At 36.4% G+C, this 19,519-nt stretch overlaps 1 protein-coding gene across 8 annotated transcripts in view; it reads right to left on the bottom strand.

Annotated features, from left to right (window-relative positions):
* Positions 1-1,414: 1,414 nt before the first annotated feature.
* The window catches only part of SKB1 (SHK1 binding protein 1), a 179,741-nt gene continuing 161,636 nt past the window's right edge, over positions 1,415-19,519 (bottom strand). For 2 of the 8 annotated variants that reach the window (XR_016364163.1, XR_016364165.1), the window contains 5 exons: positions 2,416-2,503; positions 2,222-2,315; positions 2,050-2,147; positions 1,846-1,893; positions 1,415-1,716 (listed from right to left, as the gene is read on the bottom strand). Coding sequence is in view for 4 of the 8 variants with exons in the window: in XM_089827233.1 (XP_089683359.1) it covers positions 2,064-2,147; positions 2,222-2,315; positions 2,416-2,503 (266 nt within the window). In the remaining 4 variants the exon portion in view is untranslated. Of the gene's footprint in view, positions 1,894-2,049; positions 2,148-2,221; positions 2,316-2,415; positions 2,504-19,519 lie in introns of all 8 variants that reach the window. The other 6 variants (XR_016364162.1, XR_016364164.1, XM_089827233.1 and 3 more) reach the window with 3 other exon arrangements.

Below are 19,519 nucleotides of genomic sequence, written 5' to 3'. Positions count from 1 at the left end.
TCTGACAATCTAGCATAAAAAGTAAACTAAGGGTAGGCATTACAGATAGCACATATGGTGATATCAGATGACATGCCATAAATACAATTTTTAAATCCACTACTACATTAGTTTTATAACATGTCTCCACCTAATATGAAAGTCTCCCTAGCTAAAGAGGGGGGTGTTGATGTTAGTTTTAGAAGGCTTGTATATCTAATTCATGACAATGTCAAGTAATATCTGAGACATTAATTAATTAATTTACACCAATTATTTAGTATGACTCATCCATATTTCTCTCTCATAAATGGATCACAATGATAAGTTAGGAAGACGAACTAGAAGTTGTCAAGAAAGATTTGTCAATGGCTAAGAGGAAGTCTCAATGTTATTATAACTATGTTCAATTTCCTTCAAGGTAATAGAGATAACATTAAGGTTGTAATAATATAATTAATATGATTATTTTATTAACAATAAATGTATTATTATTATTTTATAGATACAATAATTATATTAAATTAAATTTTAAAAATATAATTATTATATTATACTATATTATGTAATCATACCTTAATGTGAATGTTATGAGTAGTGGTGTCCCTTGGAGAGGTGCATCACCCCACATATATAAAGGAAGAATGTCGTCCTCTTAATGAAGAATAAAAACATGCTTGAAAATAACTGCATAGCATTCACAAGGTAAAGTTTCAATTTATGGCAAAAGCATACATAAATGCTTATAAAATGCATGAAGGGCATCTCTTTCTAACAATCATTTCTGCAAATATAATAGCTGTTGTGGAAGGTAACCAAGGTATAAGCGCCTTGACCAGAGTTCTAGCTTTTGCAAGGGTACTTTTAGAAACATTGCAATAGAAGTGGATTTAGGAGGCACCTTAGTAATTGCAAAAAGAAAATGTTAACAATCATATCAAACGTAACATTGTAGCTTGTAATTAATTACTAAAACTCTTAAGTAAACATCATTTATTTGCTGACTTGCCAAGTCAAGCAACAAGATCACTTCCCTTGCCACTTAAAAATTTGTGGTTTTCGGTGATGGATCCTGGTAACCAGTTCATGATTTTCATTGAAATTTTGACATCTCAATGGTCTAAAATTAGAATGCAATCACATTTCAAAATAGCAACAGTAAAGAAAATTTGTAGATAGTTTTTATAGCTGGCCATATGTAACAAAAGTGCAAAATAAAATCACTGTTTGGAAGAAAATTATATCCAACAATCTCGTTTTAAAAAGACCACAGAATGTCGGACAAGGAATACTAACAACTCTTTTTAAGGAAGGGCAGTATCATCAAATTGATAGCAGGGCTTCATAAATTACAAATTTAAATTATGTTTAACAATGAAAGAAGCACAGCTAACTATGATTCATATAGGAGAATGGAAAAGTAAGCAAGATCAAATAAGGTGAATGAAAAATTAACCAGATGATGGAATATATCAATTGGGAGACAAACAACAGTTAAGAATAGTAAAGCATGACTTGTTGGCCAGGTACCATAGAAGATGACCAAAGTCTGTTTTACATAATTTGGTGGTTGAAGAACCCATTCATGTTTCTAGGGTTGCCCAGCTCATGAATAATTTAGCTATACAAAAAATTTTATAACCAGGATGCTAAACATTACATGGCAGAATGTTTAATTAGAGAACTACACCTCAAATGGAAACCATTTTCTCCATCTCTGTTGAAAATCCCTTGATTCTGATAATCAGGTTGCATGTTAAAATTTCAAACAATTCCAACATTCTTCACACTGATTAATTAGTTTTTAGCAAATACTAATTGCCAAGCAAGCTGCAAGAGAAACTTCCAAGCAGAGGCTCAATGTACCTTTTGATTTTGTTTCAACTTCCTAGAATGGACTTCCAGCAATGTAGCCTGCAACAGGAAATGTAGGAATGAGTAGCTTCTAATCACGTCGTCTATGTAGACAGAATATAAAATAGACAAGAAAACCGCTTTGCTTCGATTTAATGGTTTAAGTGAGATTGGATAAAGAAATAAATAAGCAAATGGAAGGCAAAAGGAATGTACCGATACCATTCTAACTACAAACCAACCCAATATGATCGACCACCACAATTGTGAATAGGTGACACTGATGGAGCTGTAATTGACCATTCATACCAGACCTGGGTAGAGAGAGCGTAAAAATGTTAGGTCTCTATATGATCAAATTGTACAAATAAAATGCATCCTAGCATACCTTTGTGGCACCCATACAACGCCAAAATTGAACTTCCAAAGCTGAACCAGCTGGAATATAGACGGGCTTGCAAAGTGGGAAGAAAATTGCAAACCTGAATTGTAAAATATGTATCGTCATAGTTCAAATAACTTGTGAGATAAATACTCTGGAAAGGGGAAAAATGCCTTACTGAATCTAGAAGGAAAACTCACCAACTAAACATGTCTGGGGTTGCCGTAGAGGGTTCAATACCAAGGTGAATGTCTTTATAAAGCGTAGAATCAAAGTATCCAGCGAATCCTACAAGAACATTCAAATATATAATAATCAATAGATGTATGATTTTGTGCATGCATAGTGTCATAAAATAGTTCGCCAAAGACTTGTTCAATTTTTAACATTAATCTGTATCCAAAGTCATTGTAGCACCCAAAGGATTTCTTGACATAATCCAAATTTTCTTTATTGATCAAATGTAGATAATTGAATCTAACATATAATATTTCAATTTGAACCTTATATTCATAAACATGTACAAAACAAAATACAAATTATGTAATATATTAATGCAATATGCACGGCCACCTTCATGCTTATGCTGTGTCAATTTTGCATCCATCTCTATTGTACATATTGCATTAGTTGGTCACCAAAACACATTAGATTACTGTTTGAACTTTACTATCATTTTATTCAATTAATAACTTTATTTATCAATAATTAATATGGGTCAGCATGTACAGACATGAAACCAAAAAGTCAATATCTGAAACAGCTACAACCCTACATTACCAATGCGCTCCCTGCCAGATTGGACGCAGATGCCAACCCGAGTAGAGTCAGATGCTGGTTCAGGTGCCTTGTGGATGCCACCTGGAAGAGCAACAAACACATCCACAGTGCATTCAGGTACCTAGGATGTGCTTCCAAGAGGCATACACAAGGCACCTGAGTGCATCCATGAGCATTCATGAACCCAGCCCCAAGAAAACATTTTTCTTGCCCTAAAACATCATAAAGCACATATAAAAATGTGTTAAATAACATTTTTTTGCCCAAATAACATATAAATAACTTCTTTTTTTGTTCAAGTTATCCCTCTTGGCCTGATTGGTCAAACCAACTGTTTTATATCGTTCTATTGTTTGGGGACCTTCTCTTCTTTATTTGGATTGGGCCTCAGTCGAGCGGGTTCAAACCCTTCTCCTCCGTTGGATTATTAGATGTCACTGGTACATTCTGTATAGTATTATCTTGGCAGAGTTCAAGACTCAACCTTTTCAATTTAATGCCATCTTTGATTTGATATAGTTCATTCACCGCCTCAAGGGCTTTGCGGACTCCATGGACAGTCGCCACAGATACTCCTACCTTGCATATTACTCAGTTAATATTGCCAGCACCGATCTGAGGACCAAGGCTCGTTGTTGGTATACCAGGCCACTACCTTATTGAGCTCAATTGAGATTGACATTGATCATTTCCCACCTTACCAGTTCTCGTTGGATGCTCCCACCCATCTCCTCCCTCACAGTAGGAGTTGAATGGGCACATCAAACTTGACATATATAAACAGTACATTACCACGACCTAGTTTAACCCTCTTGGAGAAATGCACCCACGAATGGCCTTCTACTATGATCACTTTCAAGAGACACGTGATGAGATTATTGTGCATCCCTTCTACCGGAGCCGACGTTGGAGCCACACTCTCTACATCTCTCTGGGTCTTTCAGAGTTGGTTCCCACCGGCTTTGTTGCTAGACAGATCACCAATTGACCAGGGATGACCGGATTCGCCACCTTTGTACTTTCTCTGAGGCAAAGACTAAGATCCATTTCATCTTTCGATGCCCCTTTTATAATGAGATCAGAGGCAGGTTCCACTATTCATTCAGAGATTACAAATCCCTTTCAGTCTTTTTCAGTTATTCTGAAAGCTCCATGATCTCACTTTACAGCATATGTTCCCTCAAAGCTAGGCCTCAGATCAGCTCATCACCGCCATTTTCCCGCCCATGTGCCCCACCAAGGGCATGAAGTAGCCGCTTGCGACATCTGTCTCTAGGCACACAAAATCTGTTAGACCTCGTCGTGGATTTACCAAACAACAACACCCTATCTCCAGTGTTACTTAGAGACGGACATGGACCCCTGGTCACCTTGGGCCTTATCTTTCAATGTTGGACTTCTTTTTACCAAGAACGGATATCTTGTCATTCTCTCGTCTATTGTCGTTCCCTTTCTTTGCTTTTTCTCGGACACCGTTTGGTGCTCTTGTTGGGTTGTTTTTCTTCCCTATTGTATCTTCCAATCCCTTAGACCCTTTGTTGCTCTCTTGTTGGACATTAATAACATTATCTTATCTCTCTTTTTTTTGCTCCTAAAAAATGGCCATAAAAAAGGCCATTCAATCTTTCATCTCAATTTGCTTGCAGCTAGGCTCTCTTCTCATTTGGCCTCCATTTTGGCATTTCGTAGGCAAGGTGATTATTTTCGAAGAGGATAGTTTGCGGGGTGAGAAACAGTTTCCACAAAGGAGTTTTATGCATCTGGGGTAAGCATTTCATCCCATTTTTGAGTCCTTCAATGAATTTGATATTTTGATGTAATTTTTTGAGGTTTTTTTCATTATTTTGAAGAAATAAAGAAACAAATTTACCTATCTATTTTAGCATTTATGTATCATTATTTTGCAAGGTTGCATGGGTACACATACCCACACCCCCAGGACGCATACCCAAGTACCGCATACACATACCCAAGTACCGGGTACTCAGTGGAGAGCATCATAGCTAAGGACCTTGGTTAAGATTTCTGATTTCTGTTTCGGTTTTTTGTTTGTGTATCAACTTGTTGTTTATCAAACTGCTATTTAGTACATAATCAGTTTGAAACTCTGAAACAATTCTGTTGAACGGAAAACTTTATCATTGTTCAACTTGGAAGTTTATCATTTGCCATATGTCATTGTTATATAATTTTTGATCTTCCTTTCCATGTTTAAAGTCTGCCTTCTCTATCATGCATCTAAACATTTAGCATATATCATCATTACAAGCATAATGCAAATCTGAAAATGAAAACATATTTTATCTGCAAACTTTATCATTGTTCTTGTTTTGAAAAGCCATTGTTATGACTTATATTTCAAATTAATTATAAATATTAAATTATATTTAAAAAATTGATATACTCAAGTACCCCCATCTCCTATTTTGAATTATAGTCATATCTGTACCCTAAGTAACCAAATGCCCCTGTTCCCATGCAACCTTGTTTATTTGCAATTATATGCTTGATGTTCACAGTTCTTTCTAATTTAAATTTATTTAATTTCTTATTATAGAAAGAAATTAGACTCTATTGTGCAAGAATGGCCGCTACCAGTAGTCAAAGTTCAGTGGGAGGGTGAGGAACCCTGTAGTTTTAAAATTGATGTAGGATCTCCTTTATGGAGACATACCACGAGATTATCACAAGCTTCAAGATGTGGCTCATATCGCTGGAAGTGTAATGTATGTCAATAATCAAAGTAACAAAGGCAAACCATTCGATAGCTCATATTCCTAGGTCAAACTTCATATTATGGGCGCAACAGGTAAATTGCAAAAGTAAGATAGGAGAGGGATGTCTAATGAACAAATAACTTCATATATAAAAGAACAAGAATCTACTGATAAACTGGTTAAAAGATCAAAACAAAGTTCTTCTCAACCTTCATTTGGAAAGAAAAAAACTATCCAATTGTATCCTCCAAACATCCATTCTTGCAAGTACATGTACTGGGAGAGAAAGAGGATGAAGTAGAAATCACCACCCGCAAAAGAGGTCCATTGGATGCTGCATTTAAAATAGAGGCAAGAGAGCTTGTTGATCATTGCCTCTATGTCAATAGTCTTCCTTTTCAACTTGGAGAGATCAGCATATTGGAAGGAAATGGTGGCAGCCATAAATAAAGCCTTGAATGATAACACAAGTCATGGGTATAAAAAGGTGCGTACCACTCTTGCAAAAAGATAAAGCTTATATAGAGAGAGTTCTTCAACCAATTGGAAATTCCTAAAAAACTTTGGGTGTTTCTATTGTTTTTGATGGATGCAAAGATACAAGAAACCGACCATTAATTAATGTGATTGCAGTGTTCCCCAAAGGGGCAATGTTTTTTAAGGGAATTCATTGTGAAGAGGAAGTGAAAGATTCACAATTCATTTTCAAAATTCTCATTGAGGCCATAAAGATGATAGGTAGTGAGAATGTGGTCCGTGTGCTTTAGTAGAGGGTTGGCATGACCATATTGTTTGAACCCCATGCACCGTACACTCCCTCAACTTGGTCATATAACAAATTGGTAGTCATAAATTGTTTGAACCAAATATACCAAGGGGGGGAGGAGATACAGATGTTTGTAACAAAACATCACGTCATAATCGATATTCAGATCATTCTCCAAATTGAAGTTGTTGAAGGGGAATTGCAATATTATATTTAATTTGAATCAATTTTATGCCATGTTCAATTATCAATTTGTATATAACATTGCTTAGTATTTATTCACATATTTCTATTAACTTGCTTAGGTTGTCAAGACCTTATTTGCATCTCATACTATTGTTATGAGATGAGTTGTCAAGGTGCAAGAGGCCATTGAGTCAAATGGCTATTTCTAACCAGTGGAGTTTACAGAAGGCTTCGAATTTAGAGAGGACCCAAAAGGTCAAGGCACTGGTCTTGGATGATGGGGGGTTCATGTGCAATTTGTGTTGGATTTCACCAAGCCTATCATGACTATGCTCCGCTTTGTTGATATGGATCAACCTTGTTTGGGTGATGTCTATGATGGCATGAACACAATCGTAGAGAAGGTAAAACTTGCCATACAAACACATGAGAATGACCCCATAGAATGTGAAGCCTTATGCAACCAATCATCATTGTTAGGAAAGGATGACTACTCCATTGCACCTCCTTGCATATGACATGTCTTCATGGTAATATAGCGAGGAAATACTTGCTATGCTACATATGCGAATGAAGATGTTAGTAATGGGTGCAAAATACTTTATGCGTTACGCATTTATATTTTTTAGTTTATTGCAATTCTGAACTCAAATTGAAATTACAATTTCAAGACCATTGGATTAAATATTAGAGTTGCATAGTAGGGACCACTCACACAGAAGTTTTGCATTGCTTAAGGACAAGCAGTTTTCACGAAGAGCGGGTTGTAATGTCCCCTTCTAAGAATAATAATTATTATAAAAAATTAAAATAAATTGATGAATGAAAAATTTCAATAACTCGACCCTTGAAAAGGCTCTAAAATAATCATACCCTCCTAGAGAAGGTCGTCCTTGCACGAGGAAGCAATTGCTTGCCCCATGAGGTCCTCTTTGTCCCTTCTCTTTGCTACCTTCAGCATTTATAGGAGATGGCTCCTGCTGTCATTTTACAAACCCTCTTTTTAAACCTTCTTTTGGTGGTTATGCATCTTTTACAGCAGTTACGGAAGGTGGGCCCTTAACAAATCCTAGTGCAGCATTCGTAGCATCTTTGAATTGGACCAAGAAACCCTATGAGAATGGCTAACAAGATAAGAGCTCAGCTTTGACCCTCCACATTATTCCTGATTTCATCTTGATTGAAGAAATTAACAATGCAAGATCTAGGCTTAGAGAGGTTCTGGCTTTCTTAGCAATCTTGAACCATTCAAGAATGTCCATTAGGGCTTACTTTAATTCTTGGCTTCAAGTTGTTTGGGTGCAAAATCTTGGTTTCAAATTTTCCTTTTGTCTATGATACAAAGGAGCCTCTCCATAAAAATAATTCATAATAATCGTAACCAAAAGAAAGTGCTAACAAAAAAGTTTTGGTCTGTGGGAAGTGCTTGTTTTAGGGCTATTGATTGGACCCCCAAAGCCAATACTATACAAATAGCACCCCTTTCTTGCCCTAGGTGGTTCAAGATAAAAATTGCTCCACCCATCCTATCGAAATTCATTCCAAAAACTCGTGAGTTGGTTGGCAATGTGTTGAAAACAAATGAATCTGCCTCGGTTCTCCCCCATCTTGATGTGCAACTTCTCATTGTTAACCACCATGAAAGTTCTACTGAATTCTTTGCTGGGACAAATGCCTGCTTTATTTGCAGGAAAGAAGGGCATGTTAGGAAAAATTGCCCTATGTTACACAAGAACAAGACCTCTAGTTCCAAGAGGCAAGGGCCTAATTTAAAGGATCCTAACCTTAGGTCAGCCCCCCCATCCTACAATTTGAATACTTGTTCCTCTCATCCCCCCCAGACCTTTGTCGTTTCTTCTCCCCTCCCTAAACCTAATGCACCTAATCCTCCACCCCCTTCACAGAAAATCTAGACCAACATCAATCTCCTTGACCCCCCTCCTCTTTCTATTGAAGTAAGAAAGAAGATAGCGGGTAATAATAAAGGATTTGATAAAGTAAAAATAAGTTCAAAAATCCTTCTTCTAGCAAGGATAAGTCTATGAATTTGGATACGGTGGATCCTCTCATTGATCCTGATGGAGCTCCAAAATTATACAATTAAGATTTCCATGAAAATCTTGGGAATGAGTAATAATGTGGAGGAAGTTGAAGCCATCATTCACTTTTCACGAAAATCAATGATGGATGAATTCATTAGCATACCGTAATATATTCTTATGATAGGTAGCAGCATATATAAAGGCAATATTTTTTGATTTGAGAGGGTGGGATACCCTGGGGAGGTATCAGATTGTGGTTGAACAGATCAGCTACCCTGCCTGTCAGATACTCATATATCAGATTCAGGGTTTCAAGTTTGTAGACAAGAGTGTGATCAGTAATGTGATATATCTGCTATTTTGGAAAGGCTTTAATTATCCAGTTTGTGATTTATGATGCTTCTTACTGTTTTGAGTATACAAAAAACCATATTATGGAGGAATTCCTCGTTTCTGCTCTGAGATTCATGGATTACTGAAAAGTGTTAGGCTTGCATTCTTAAAAAAGGCATCATCCACTTCTGACTGAAATCAATTAGTGTTCGCCTCATGAAGATCAAGCATCATAAATCAAATTCAGACTTGTGAATTTATAATCCATATTTTTCAATATTGATTTAGCATCACCTCCACATTTTTCATGAACAAGATTATCAATATTGTTATTACAACCTGCAGATAAAGAACAGATATTAGTAGGCATTATATTCTGAAAATTTTAAAGAGACGCATAGAACAGATTTGTAAGAAACCTAATCATTTGCAACATAGTATCAAAGCCTTGTGAAGGAAGATCTAATTGGATGTAAGAGTGCAGATTATCGATTAATGGTGTTTAGCATTGATCAAAACCTAATCCAAGTTGATGAGCTTCAAAGGTTATGTCTATGCATTTAACGGCATCAAAGGTGTAGGTGATTCACAACTGGCCACTCGTCAATATATTCAAACAATCAATTTTCCACGGTGAGAATATTACTAAGCCAGGCATGTACATGGACACCAGTAGCGTCTAAGACTATCAACAAGATCCACCATGATCACTGATAAAGGAGCCTAATATATGCCCACGGTCCCTGAGAAATGAAGCCACAAAATATGACTGATATATTCCAGAATTCCACTTTCAGATGTATATCTCACTAGTATATGCGTGATCTGAATATCGTGGCCAGTCTGTTGCAATCTATCATTTTTATGCAAGGTCAGTGCCTTGAAGATATCTCTATCCAACGCGAATGATAATGAAGGCAGTGAATACTACAGGTTCATATTGAGAAACTTATCTTTAAAAGAGAATAGAGATGTCCACCATTTGGAGGAACACGGAACCAGATAATTTGAGGAATTTTAACCTCTCATTTGCCTGTTTGATTGAAGGATATTTTGTTGCCCGCACGTGATTCCATCTGTGCTTTGCATTCTGCGATCTTGAGGGTCTTGGTGTTCACATTCCAACAATGCCGCTGGGTGTCATTTTTTATTAATTTTACAAATTTATTGTTATGTAACGTATTGTCATTTTTGTTGCAGGTCTGGAGATGTGTTTGAATCCGTGGAAAAATATCAGATTCTTCTTGCGGTTGGGATATTCGTTCTAATACTATTCTGCATTTCACACATCGAACTGGTAATCTGAGGCTTGTGAAGGTTCACCCATGGATGGTCAACAGCCAGAATGGTGCCAGCAGTTTTGAACTTATGCATGGAGGATGAAGGAATCTGCGCACGCTTCACTGGAGGGATTTTCGTTTTGAGTATTCGACATCTGAGATATACAAAGGATAGTGTCTATGCATGTTAAGGGGATTCCGCCTCTATCAACATATGGGGACCCAGAACATTCATACGCTTGCAGGAGATTTTGGCAAATAACAAATGATTTTATAAAATCAAGTTATCTCTGCAGTCACGGATTTTGGTGGAAGAGCACGCAGGAGTTAGCCTAACTATGGAGCGGTGATTCAGTTTTATGCAGGGAATAAAATAAGACAGATATACTCTTTCGATAGTTTGGAATTATATTGTGTCTTATTAAAAATATTGTGCTCGAAGCTTTGTTAGAAGGGGAGTTACGATTAGTTAATTGTTATGAAAAGGCGCCTTGTTTTGGGAAAGGCATAAGTGTCTTTTCATCTTGTATAAATAAGAGAAATGTGAAGCCTACAAGATACAGACAGATAGAGTCCATTTAAAAAGATTTCCTGCATATTTATTATAAAGCAAGCATATTACTGAACTTTCTCAGAGAGAAACTGTTGGATTATTGAGCAGACCAGTTGGAGATTGAAAATTATCAAACACAAGCATTAAAATTGTCTGTGATTGAGCTATATTGAATAGAGCATCACCGAATGTGAGTGTCTTCAATACAACCATCCAGCAATAAAATCAGTAAGGATTTAATTTGTTTCAGAGTGAGAATGTGTATAGCTCGTCCTTTATGATTGTGATGATTATTTGTTATAATTTGTTATTTCGAAACATACATAGAATTATCCATTGCTTTTCAGATTCAATAAATATGAATATTGTAGGATATAACCTTTCCTCTATTTGTATCTATTATGTCCACATAAAGGTTAAATCATGGCAGACTAATCTGAATATGCAAAGGTGTGATAATTCGTGGCGTCGTAATAATTAAGTTATTAACAAATAAAATATCATTAACATCATTGAGTTGTATGTAAGAAGTATATATTCAACTCTATTACCCATTATAATCAAGCACTAATTATTAATTTGTTCATCATTTTCAACTCATAGGCTGGCACTTCTTTAACCTTTTCTTTTGAAGAGATTGAATCTATTTTAATAATAATTCGTTTTAAACTCTTTTTTCAGCAGCATTCAATTCTAATAAGTAATCAAAGTTTGAAGTTATTAATCACAATCTACAAGTTTTCCTTGACACTTCCTAGTTGAGGAATTTGTTTTTGTGTTGTAATCCGCTATAATATATCTTGCATCCGAGTTTTGGATTTGGGTAAACAGGCCTCGGTCCAGTGGAACCAAAAGCACAAAGGATTTGATTCAATCCTATCATGTTGGCCAAAATCAATCACATACCCAGCATCAAGTAGGCAAGGCTCATAGGTTTCTAACCAACGATTTTGATAACCAACAGATCCTACCCTGGGCCAAAGTACTAGGGAGAAACCTCCACCCCATGATGGCATCGAGACTATTCCTTTATATCCTTCTTGCTCTAACAAAGCTCATAGTCAAAATGACTCTGCCTTTGTTATGGATGATGAAGGCTCCCCTTCCCCTAGTGAAGTGGCTTAAACCTATAACAATGAAGATGCCTCTTCTAACCATGTTAACACAATTATCCCTAATCAGAAGGCATTGTAATTGACCCTAATAAGGTGGAAGATAAAATATTTAATTGGGTCATCATCCCCTATGTTCCTGTCTTTGCTAGCAGTTGTTTCAAACCAAGGGGAGTTGATGTTGTGGAAGGTTGCAAGATCAATATTGAGTCCAACAAAAAGGAGTTAGGAGAGACAATAACCCATTTGTTGGTACAAGACATGTATTTAGTTTGAAGAAGAGAAGAGGTAGACCTAGTGGCCCTACCTCTTCTAAGAATCTCTCTAGAGGGTCTAGTGGCCAGCTCTCCAAATATTACCAAACATTTCAAAGCCCTATGGAGACTGACACTTAATTGATGCTATGGAGCTCAATTGTGCTTCTTGGAACATAAAGGATTTGAGTCTCCTAATAGATGATATTTTTTTAACAGATTTAGAATGTCACAAAAGAACCTTGTTGTGCTGCTCTTACAATAACTCAAAGCTGTTAATTTTACCCTTGAGGCTAATCTTAGATGTATGAGGGATGTTATCTTCTTTAAAACCAACAATTGTAAAGGTAAGGGGGGAGTACCAATTATACTTAGCTATATTTGGAGAGACAAGGTGAGAAATTGGGGGTGTTCACCATGCAACAGAATTGTGTGGGCTGTTGTGGATGTTAGAGATGAACTGGTAGGAATATGCTATGTCTATGCTCAAAAAGATTATAAGGAAAGAATTAAACTTTAGAAATGGTTGGCTCAGCTAGAGAAGATAACCTGGATATTGGGGGGAGATTTCAACTTGATTGAAAACCCATAGGACAAATCGACAGGCTCCAAGTTAAGGTGGAAGGGGGAGGAAAAGATTTTTTCAGTTCAAGATGATTAACATTCTGAGACTCTTTGACCATATGGCTTGGTAAAAAGGAGCTCAAGTGTCTATGGTACACTTGTAGTTATGAACGGAGCCATAAAAGGATATATATTAAGCTTTGAGAGATGTGCAAACCAAGATGCCCTCCAGTTTGCTTCTGATCCTAATAATGGGGAGATAAAGATTATCCCTTATACCTTGTCTGATCATCATCCAATCCGTAGCACTATTATTATAGGATCTCTTGTGCCAAGAGCCAATAATTGTAGAGATGATTCTGCCCTCAATACGAAATTGCTCCTTGATGAGAATGTAATGCAGGTTGTGACCATAGTCAGATTCATTGATAAGAGCAATGCAATGCAAAGGACAAATTGAAACAAAAAATTACTACATGAAAAGGTCTCTTCCAAACTGCAGGCAGGAAAAATGCTGAAGATGTGAGAGAGCTTGAAACAGACCTCCACAATTCCCTATTTTATGCAGAGAAAACTTTGCAGGCTGACCCCTCAAATACGGAGGCCAATGAAGCTCCCTGCCAGGAAAGGTGCTTTGAGGAGGATTCAGCACACTAAAATCATGGGTATGAAAACTAGGGCCAGAATCAATTGGCTGGAGCATGGATAGAAAGCTATTAAATACTTCTTCCAATTCTTGAAATACAAGCAAACTAGAGAGTACCTCGAATGTATAACAGATGACAAAAAGGCCATTAATAATTAGGATGGCATCCTAAATGCATTCAAGTCATTCTATAGTAACCTATTCTGCTAACAGGACAACGAGGGCAAAGGCCTTTCCATAGGTAGGATTCAAAACATCATCCAAAATAAACTAAAGGTTTTGATACATCTAAACTGAGCAAAGAAATTACCTCATCCCTGCTAGGCTTTTGGCTAAGAGACAGAAAAACATCTTACCTGTTGTAGTCAATTGCACACAAACTGGCTTTGTAAAGGGAAAATACATTCAGTAAAATTTACTAACATGTTGGGAAGCAATGAATTGGACCAAAGAATCAGATCAAAACTCAGAACGACTGAAATATAGACTTTGAAAAGGCATATAATAGGGTGGAATAGAGTTTTATTGGTATGATCTTGGAAGCTCTTGGGTTTCCCAAGGAGTTCTATCACATAATAAATACTCCAAATGTTACACCCCAAGTTTTGGTCCAAATTTTAAAAAGTTCATATAGCCATTAAAGTTTCATGTAAAGTCAATCGAAAGGTAAAATTAGTTACGATTCATGTGAAGATGATATGTTAGCTAATCGTTATGATGTTATTATATTGAAAACTTGGAAGGTTGGTTATTCATTACAGATTCTTTGGAGGTGAAATATGTTGACAATTGGCTTACGAGAATATGTAATTGTTGTCATTTACGGCAACGCATGATGTACATGCCTACAAGAAAACTAGGACAAAAAGATAATTAACTTTTGGTACTCACAAAATTCTCTAAGTATGAATTTGGTATACAACAGTGTATTGTTTTGATTATAACTTGTTGCTGATGTCATATTATGACTAGCGAAGTTAGATGGAGATAGTATACATGTTGATGATGACGTGTATAACCTCGGAAGTCAGTATAGACTGTACGGAAAAGTGATATTCGTGTTTTAGTGGTGAAACAAGACAGCAGAATTAAAGGAAAGGAACAATTTTGTTTGCAAAATAATTACTTGTCTGATTAGGGCCGACATCCTAGATGTTTACTCTAAGTTGGTGTTGGTGAACAGATTGTCCCGCTTTAAAGAAACATGCAAATATGACCCTGGATGCCCAAATGACAGAACAAGCTAACACCAACAGTTGGATAGGTTATCATGGGTTAATAACCTTCCTCTGAATTTTTATCGGGTACAGCTCCCCGTACAAGGTATTCAATGAATCAAATGTAAATGTTTTTACCAAAAAGCATAAAAGGATATCAAACATCCACTCGTAAGCACAGCGTAGATGTGAAAATCTATACTAAAGCATGAAAAGAAACTAAAGAACAGCAAATGACACAAAGTTCATTTGCTGAATGTTGCATCATGTAATAAGAATAAAACTGACTATTTCATCTTCCTGAAAGGATTGAAATCAGAGCCTTTAACATGAGAAAAGAACAATGACATTGAACTGTAATGTTCAGAGAAAATTGAAAATGCCTCAAAGTACGAATTTAGTGGAAGGAAAAACACATTATAGCCAAAGTTAAATGCATTTCACCTCTAGCCTCCCTTCTCTGACTGTGTAGACCACAAAGCTTCTTTCATAGGTTACAATCCAACTAATATTCAATGAAAATAGAAATTCTTCCTATCATATCAAGCGTCAAATACTTTTACCCAATCTCAGACACACAGTTCTGAAAAGAAAAGAACTATGCTCATGCTTTGCACTCGTTTGGCCCCTCAAGAAGATGAAACCATCCTGTCAAAACTTCCTCTCCTCCTGCCTGAGACACACAGTCTCCAATCTGGAAGAAGAGGAAAAAGAATTGGAACCCTCTTTAACTGTATTCACAATTCTCCCAATCCTACTGCTGCTCAAAGTCTCGCAGCAAAACTCAGAAAAATTGGAACCCCTTTTTCTTGCTGTTGCCTTTTTTTTATCTCCTCCCTGCTTTCGGAGACTATTCTGTTTTTATAACTGATTCTTGGGAAGCATTATAATACATGCAAGAATAGGTGTCACTTTTCCAGTTTGAAAAAGAAAATAAATTTCATAAAAGGTAAGTGCCCCGTAGCTTATGTTTCATTGTGCTCAAATAATAATAATAATCTCCATGTGTTATTATTTTCCAATACCACCTTTCCTGTGATAGATGTTAAAGGTTGATATAAAAGTTTACAATGTTTAAACATTGTCCATTCCTCTTAATTGGCACCTGTCATATACCAACATTGTGTGAGAGAGTTTGCATATGCCACCTGTCATGTGAAAGATCTAATTTTAAACAGACTATTCAAGATGCTGGGCAGATTTGACGTAATTCTGGTAGTAAAAATAGGCATACTTTCGGGGGGCATAACTAATTATCACACCGTTGGATCTTGCTGAATTTTTGATATGTTGTCAAAATCCTAATTTTCCACATTCTCACCAAGGCGATTTTAAAAATAATGTCTCAATCAAAAGTTACAGGTCGCTGTTTGAGGGTCTATATGACTGTCAGAAAATCCGACTTGCTGAATTACACTTCCCAGCTGCTGATCTTTGAATGCTATTTTGAACATGTCTCTCTACCTGCATATATGCCTTGGGTTTGTGGGCCTACCTTTGAACTTTTACTCGAATCACTTCTATGCATTATTCTTATCCACCTTGCTTCTTTTTGCAGTAGACACGATAAATACTTTGGACTGGTTCCTTTATGATAGGTATGCTGCCATCATCTTAATTCCGAGGTCATGCCTGAGTTCTTATTTGGATTCTGCTATGCATGGAAGTTGGGCAGTCGTCTTCGAGTGTGTATGTTCATTGTGAATGTGTCGCTTATTTCTAAGTCTTTACCCCCGACATGGCCGCCACAAATGAGATCGGATTACCATTGCATTTGAGTTGTTGAACTCGACATAAGATGAGGCTCCAACAAGCATTTTGCCAAACACTTTATGTTTTGACCAGTGGTTCGAGCTTATCATTCTCTTGTTGCAGCTTGAGCTTGGTCAGAGCGGATGCATCAACCCATCGAGCATACCAATGCAATATGCACAAAATTAACTTGGAAAAGACTCAGTGTCGTGCTCAGTAAGCCGGTCCATAAAGAGCTTCCTGAAAGTTCATTTTCTTCATATCAAATGCTACCTCCGCACAAAATGATATTTCTTCAGGGTTGGAGCAAAGAGAAGGGATGGTTTAAAAGCAACTTCATCCTGCAGCTATGCCTTGACATAATCATGGATACATGCTCTTATATATAATGTGTAGCTTCAAACGCTGGATTTTCCATTAGCAACTGGAATGTACAGTATGGAAGGCTTTTTGAACATCAATCAAGAAAACTTCATGTAACTTGAACTACGAACCTGAATGCTGACTGCACTTCCATCTTGGATATCTGAACCTTTGAGATTCAAATGATTGCTTACACCTCGAAATCTACATTTGGAATTACCAATCTGAACTTGAGGAACTGAAATTACATCTTCAGAATCTGATTTGAATCTACATTTTGAATGACGAATGCTGAACTTTGTCAAACTGAATCTATAGGATATCTGCATGAACCACTGAACTTCTGAACCAAGTCACTGAATCACTTCAAACTTTCTGGATTTGTGAGCCTCTTGTGAAGTCATCTGAGCCTGAATTAAATGATCTTTATACCTCTGTTCTAGATCATGGGAGCTAATAATTTGAGCCTGAACCTTGATTCTGAACCTGCATATCAAAATATTGAACCACTTCGAACTTTCTGAACTACTTCAAACTTTCTAAACCACTTCGAACCAAGTTCAAAGTACTTCAGAGAGGTTCAGCAACTGGAACTGAAAGCTTAAAAATCTGGGTCTATACATGTGCTAACAGTTGGAAAAGTGTATTGTGGTCTTAGCCGACCTAGCAGCAATTTGTGTAAAGACATGGTATTTATGTGAAGGACATTTTGCAATGAAGAAGAGTAATTGTGGTAATTGTTGTGTTGAGCAATCATATGTGAAATATTGTGAAAACGATATATGCGAAGTTTTGTTGTGAGGTTTTCACACCATCACCCTAAAACTTTGGGAACCCCCTTTTTTCGATCACATTGGCAATAGTTTTTTAAGTTGTCCAAAAAAATTTGAGTTTTGAAAATTGTAAGTCTTGGATGCCTTCGGGCCCAGAGGGAGAAAGGTTAGATTTATTTTCACCTGGTTTTTTAAGCTTGATTTTTCCAGAACGACTACTTCTATCCTTAGGCTGAACAAATTTCAAAGAACAACACTACGCAAGGTAGAATTGTGAATTTGTACTTTTTTTTTTTGAAAATTTGGATGTAATTGTATCAATTTGAATTATTTTCAAGAAAAAGAAAAAATGATTTTTTTGTTAAATTTGGTCTTTTGGAGAATCTTAAATTTTGGGTAAATGAAAATTAATTTTGTGATGGTGAAATCAATTTAGGACTCTAAAGGAATTAAAATTGCATAGCAAAATTGATTTAGATTAAATTGCAAAAATTGGCATTAAATGGATTAAGTTTGCCTTGAATATTTTAAAATATTTAAAGAAATTAGTAATTTAAAATTGAAATAATCAATTTTGGCTAGCCAAATCTAATTTTTAATGATATATTAATTACTAAATCGTCATTAAATGGAAACATTTAGCATCTCCAAGGCTTTATTTACTTTATTTTTGCAATTTGGTCTAATATGCAATTTTAAATGCAAATTTCATTGTGGCAAAAAATTAATTTTGGGCTAAACATTTAATTTGGACCAGATCTGTGCTCTAATTAATGTTTTTGCTCTCCCAGGGTGCAAGTCGGCCAACTCAAAAGGGCATGTGAATTGGGTATAAGAGGGGGTCTCTTCCCCCTTGTCTCCTCATTCTTCCATCCTCCTCCTCATGGTGTTTGGTAATTTTGACTTGGAGCAGATTTCTTCTTCCTTGGGCAATTTTTGAGAGGGCAGATTGGCATTATTTTTGGCAATTTTCTTCATAATAGAGATCTCTCATGCTTAGCAATTTTCTTTGAAAAGGCAGACCTGCACTCTATATTGGTGATCTTCCATGTTAAAAGCAAAATTCTCATGCTTGGCGGCTTCTCTAGGGCAGATCTGAATTTCCCATTTTGGCGATTTGTTTTGACAAAGGAGAACATTTTCAGAATTGCAAAGTTGGAGGGCATATTTATTATTGTTTAAATCTGATTTTATATTTGCTAGAATGCTGCGATTTTTATTTTCTTGCCCTAGCCGATTTTGGTTGAAGTCTGATTACTAGCAAGAGGCTGCGATTTCTCCCAAGGTTGAACGATTTTTGGTTGAACAACAAAACAAGTGGTAAAATCTGATTTTTGTGGCACATACATGGGCAATTCCAAGAGCACCAAATTCTGATTTTTCCAGCTAGGGCATCAAGATTTGCAAAGGATTTGAAATTCTTAAGTGTGATCCAAACTTCAAAGAAGACCCAGCTATTGGTAAAGGTAATTTCAACCCATTTAGAATTGAAAAGGGTCCTTAAGCGGATTTCGCTCTTTTGTTCTTGTTTAATTTTGTTTCCCTTAGTTCTTCTTGCATTCATCATCCACTTCATCATCCCATCGTAGGTTAAAGTTTGGAGATTGATAAGTGTAGAATCCTTGTTAAGACAATTGAAGAGGCAGAAATAAGCTAGACCACCCTAAGAATGAAGTTGGAAGATATAAGTGTAGTCCATCCTAAAATAACAAAAAGGCAGAAATAAGTAGTAGTCCCACCCCTAGGTTGAAGATTGGAGATTGATAAGTATAGTGATAGGACCTGGCGAGGAAGAAATAAGTGTAGAATCCATCAATATAAAGAAGGTTGGAGATCGATAAGGGTAGTCCATATCACTTAGAACGAAGGGGCAAAAATAAGTGTTTAGGATGGTAGATGTTAGTGCAAGCAAAAACCCTAAGGGAACAAACACTAAGAAAGACAAAGAGGATATGATGCCCAAAAC

Source organism: Cupressus sempervirens, chromosome 4, assembly GCF_028749045.1.
Source record: "Cupressus sempervirens isolate cs-2001-9-10 chromosome 4, ASM2874904v1, whole genome shotgun sequence".
Taxonomy (NCBI): Eukaryota; Viridiplantae; Streptophyta; class Pinopsida; order Cupressales; family Cupressaceae; genus Cupressus; species Cupressus sempervirens.
Note: the sequence above shows the minus strand (reverse complement) of the source record. Positions and strands in the feature narration are given on the sequence as shown.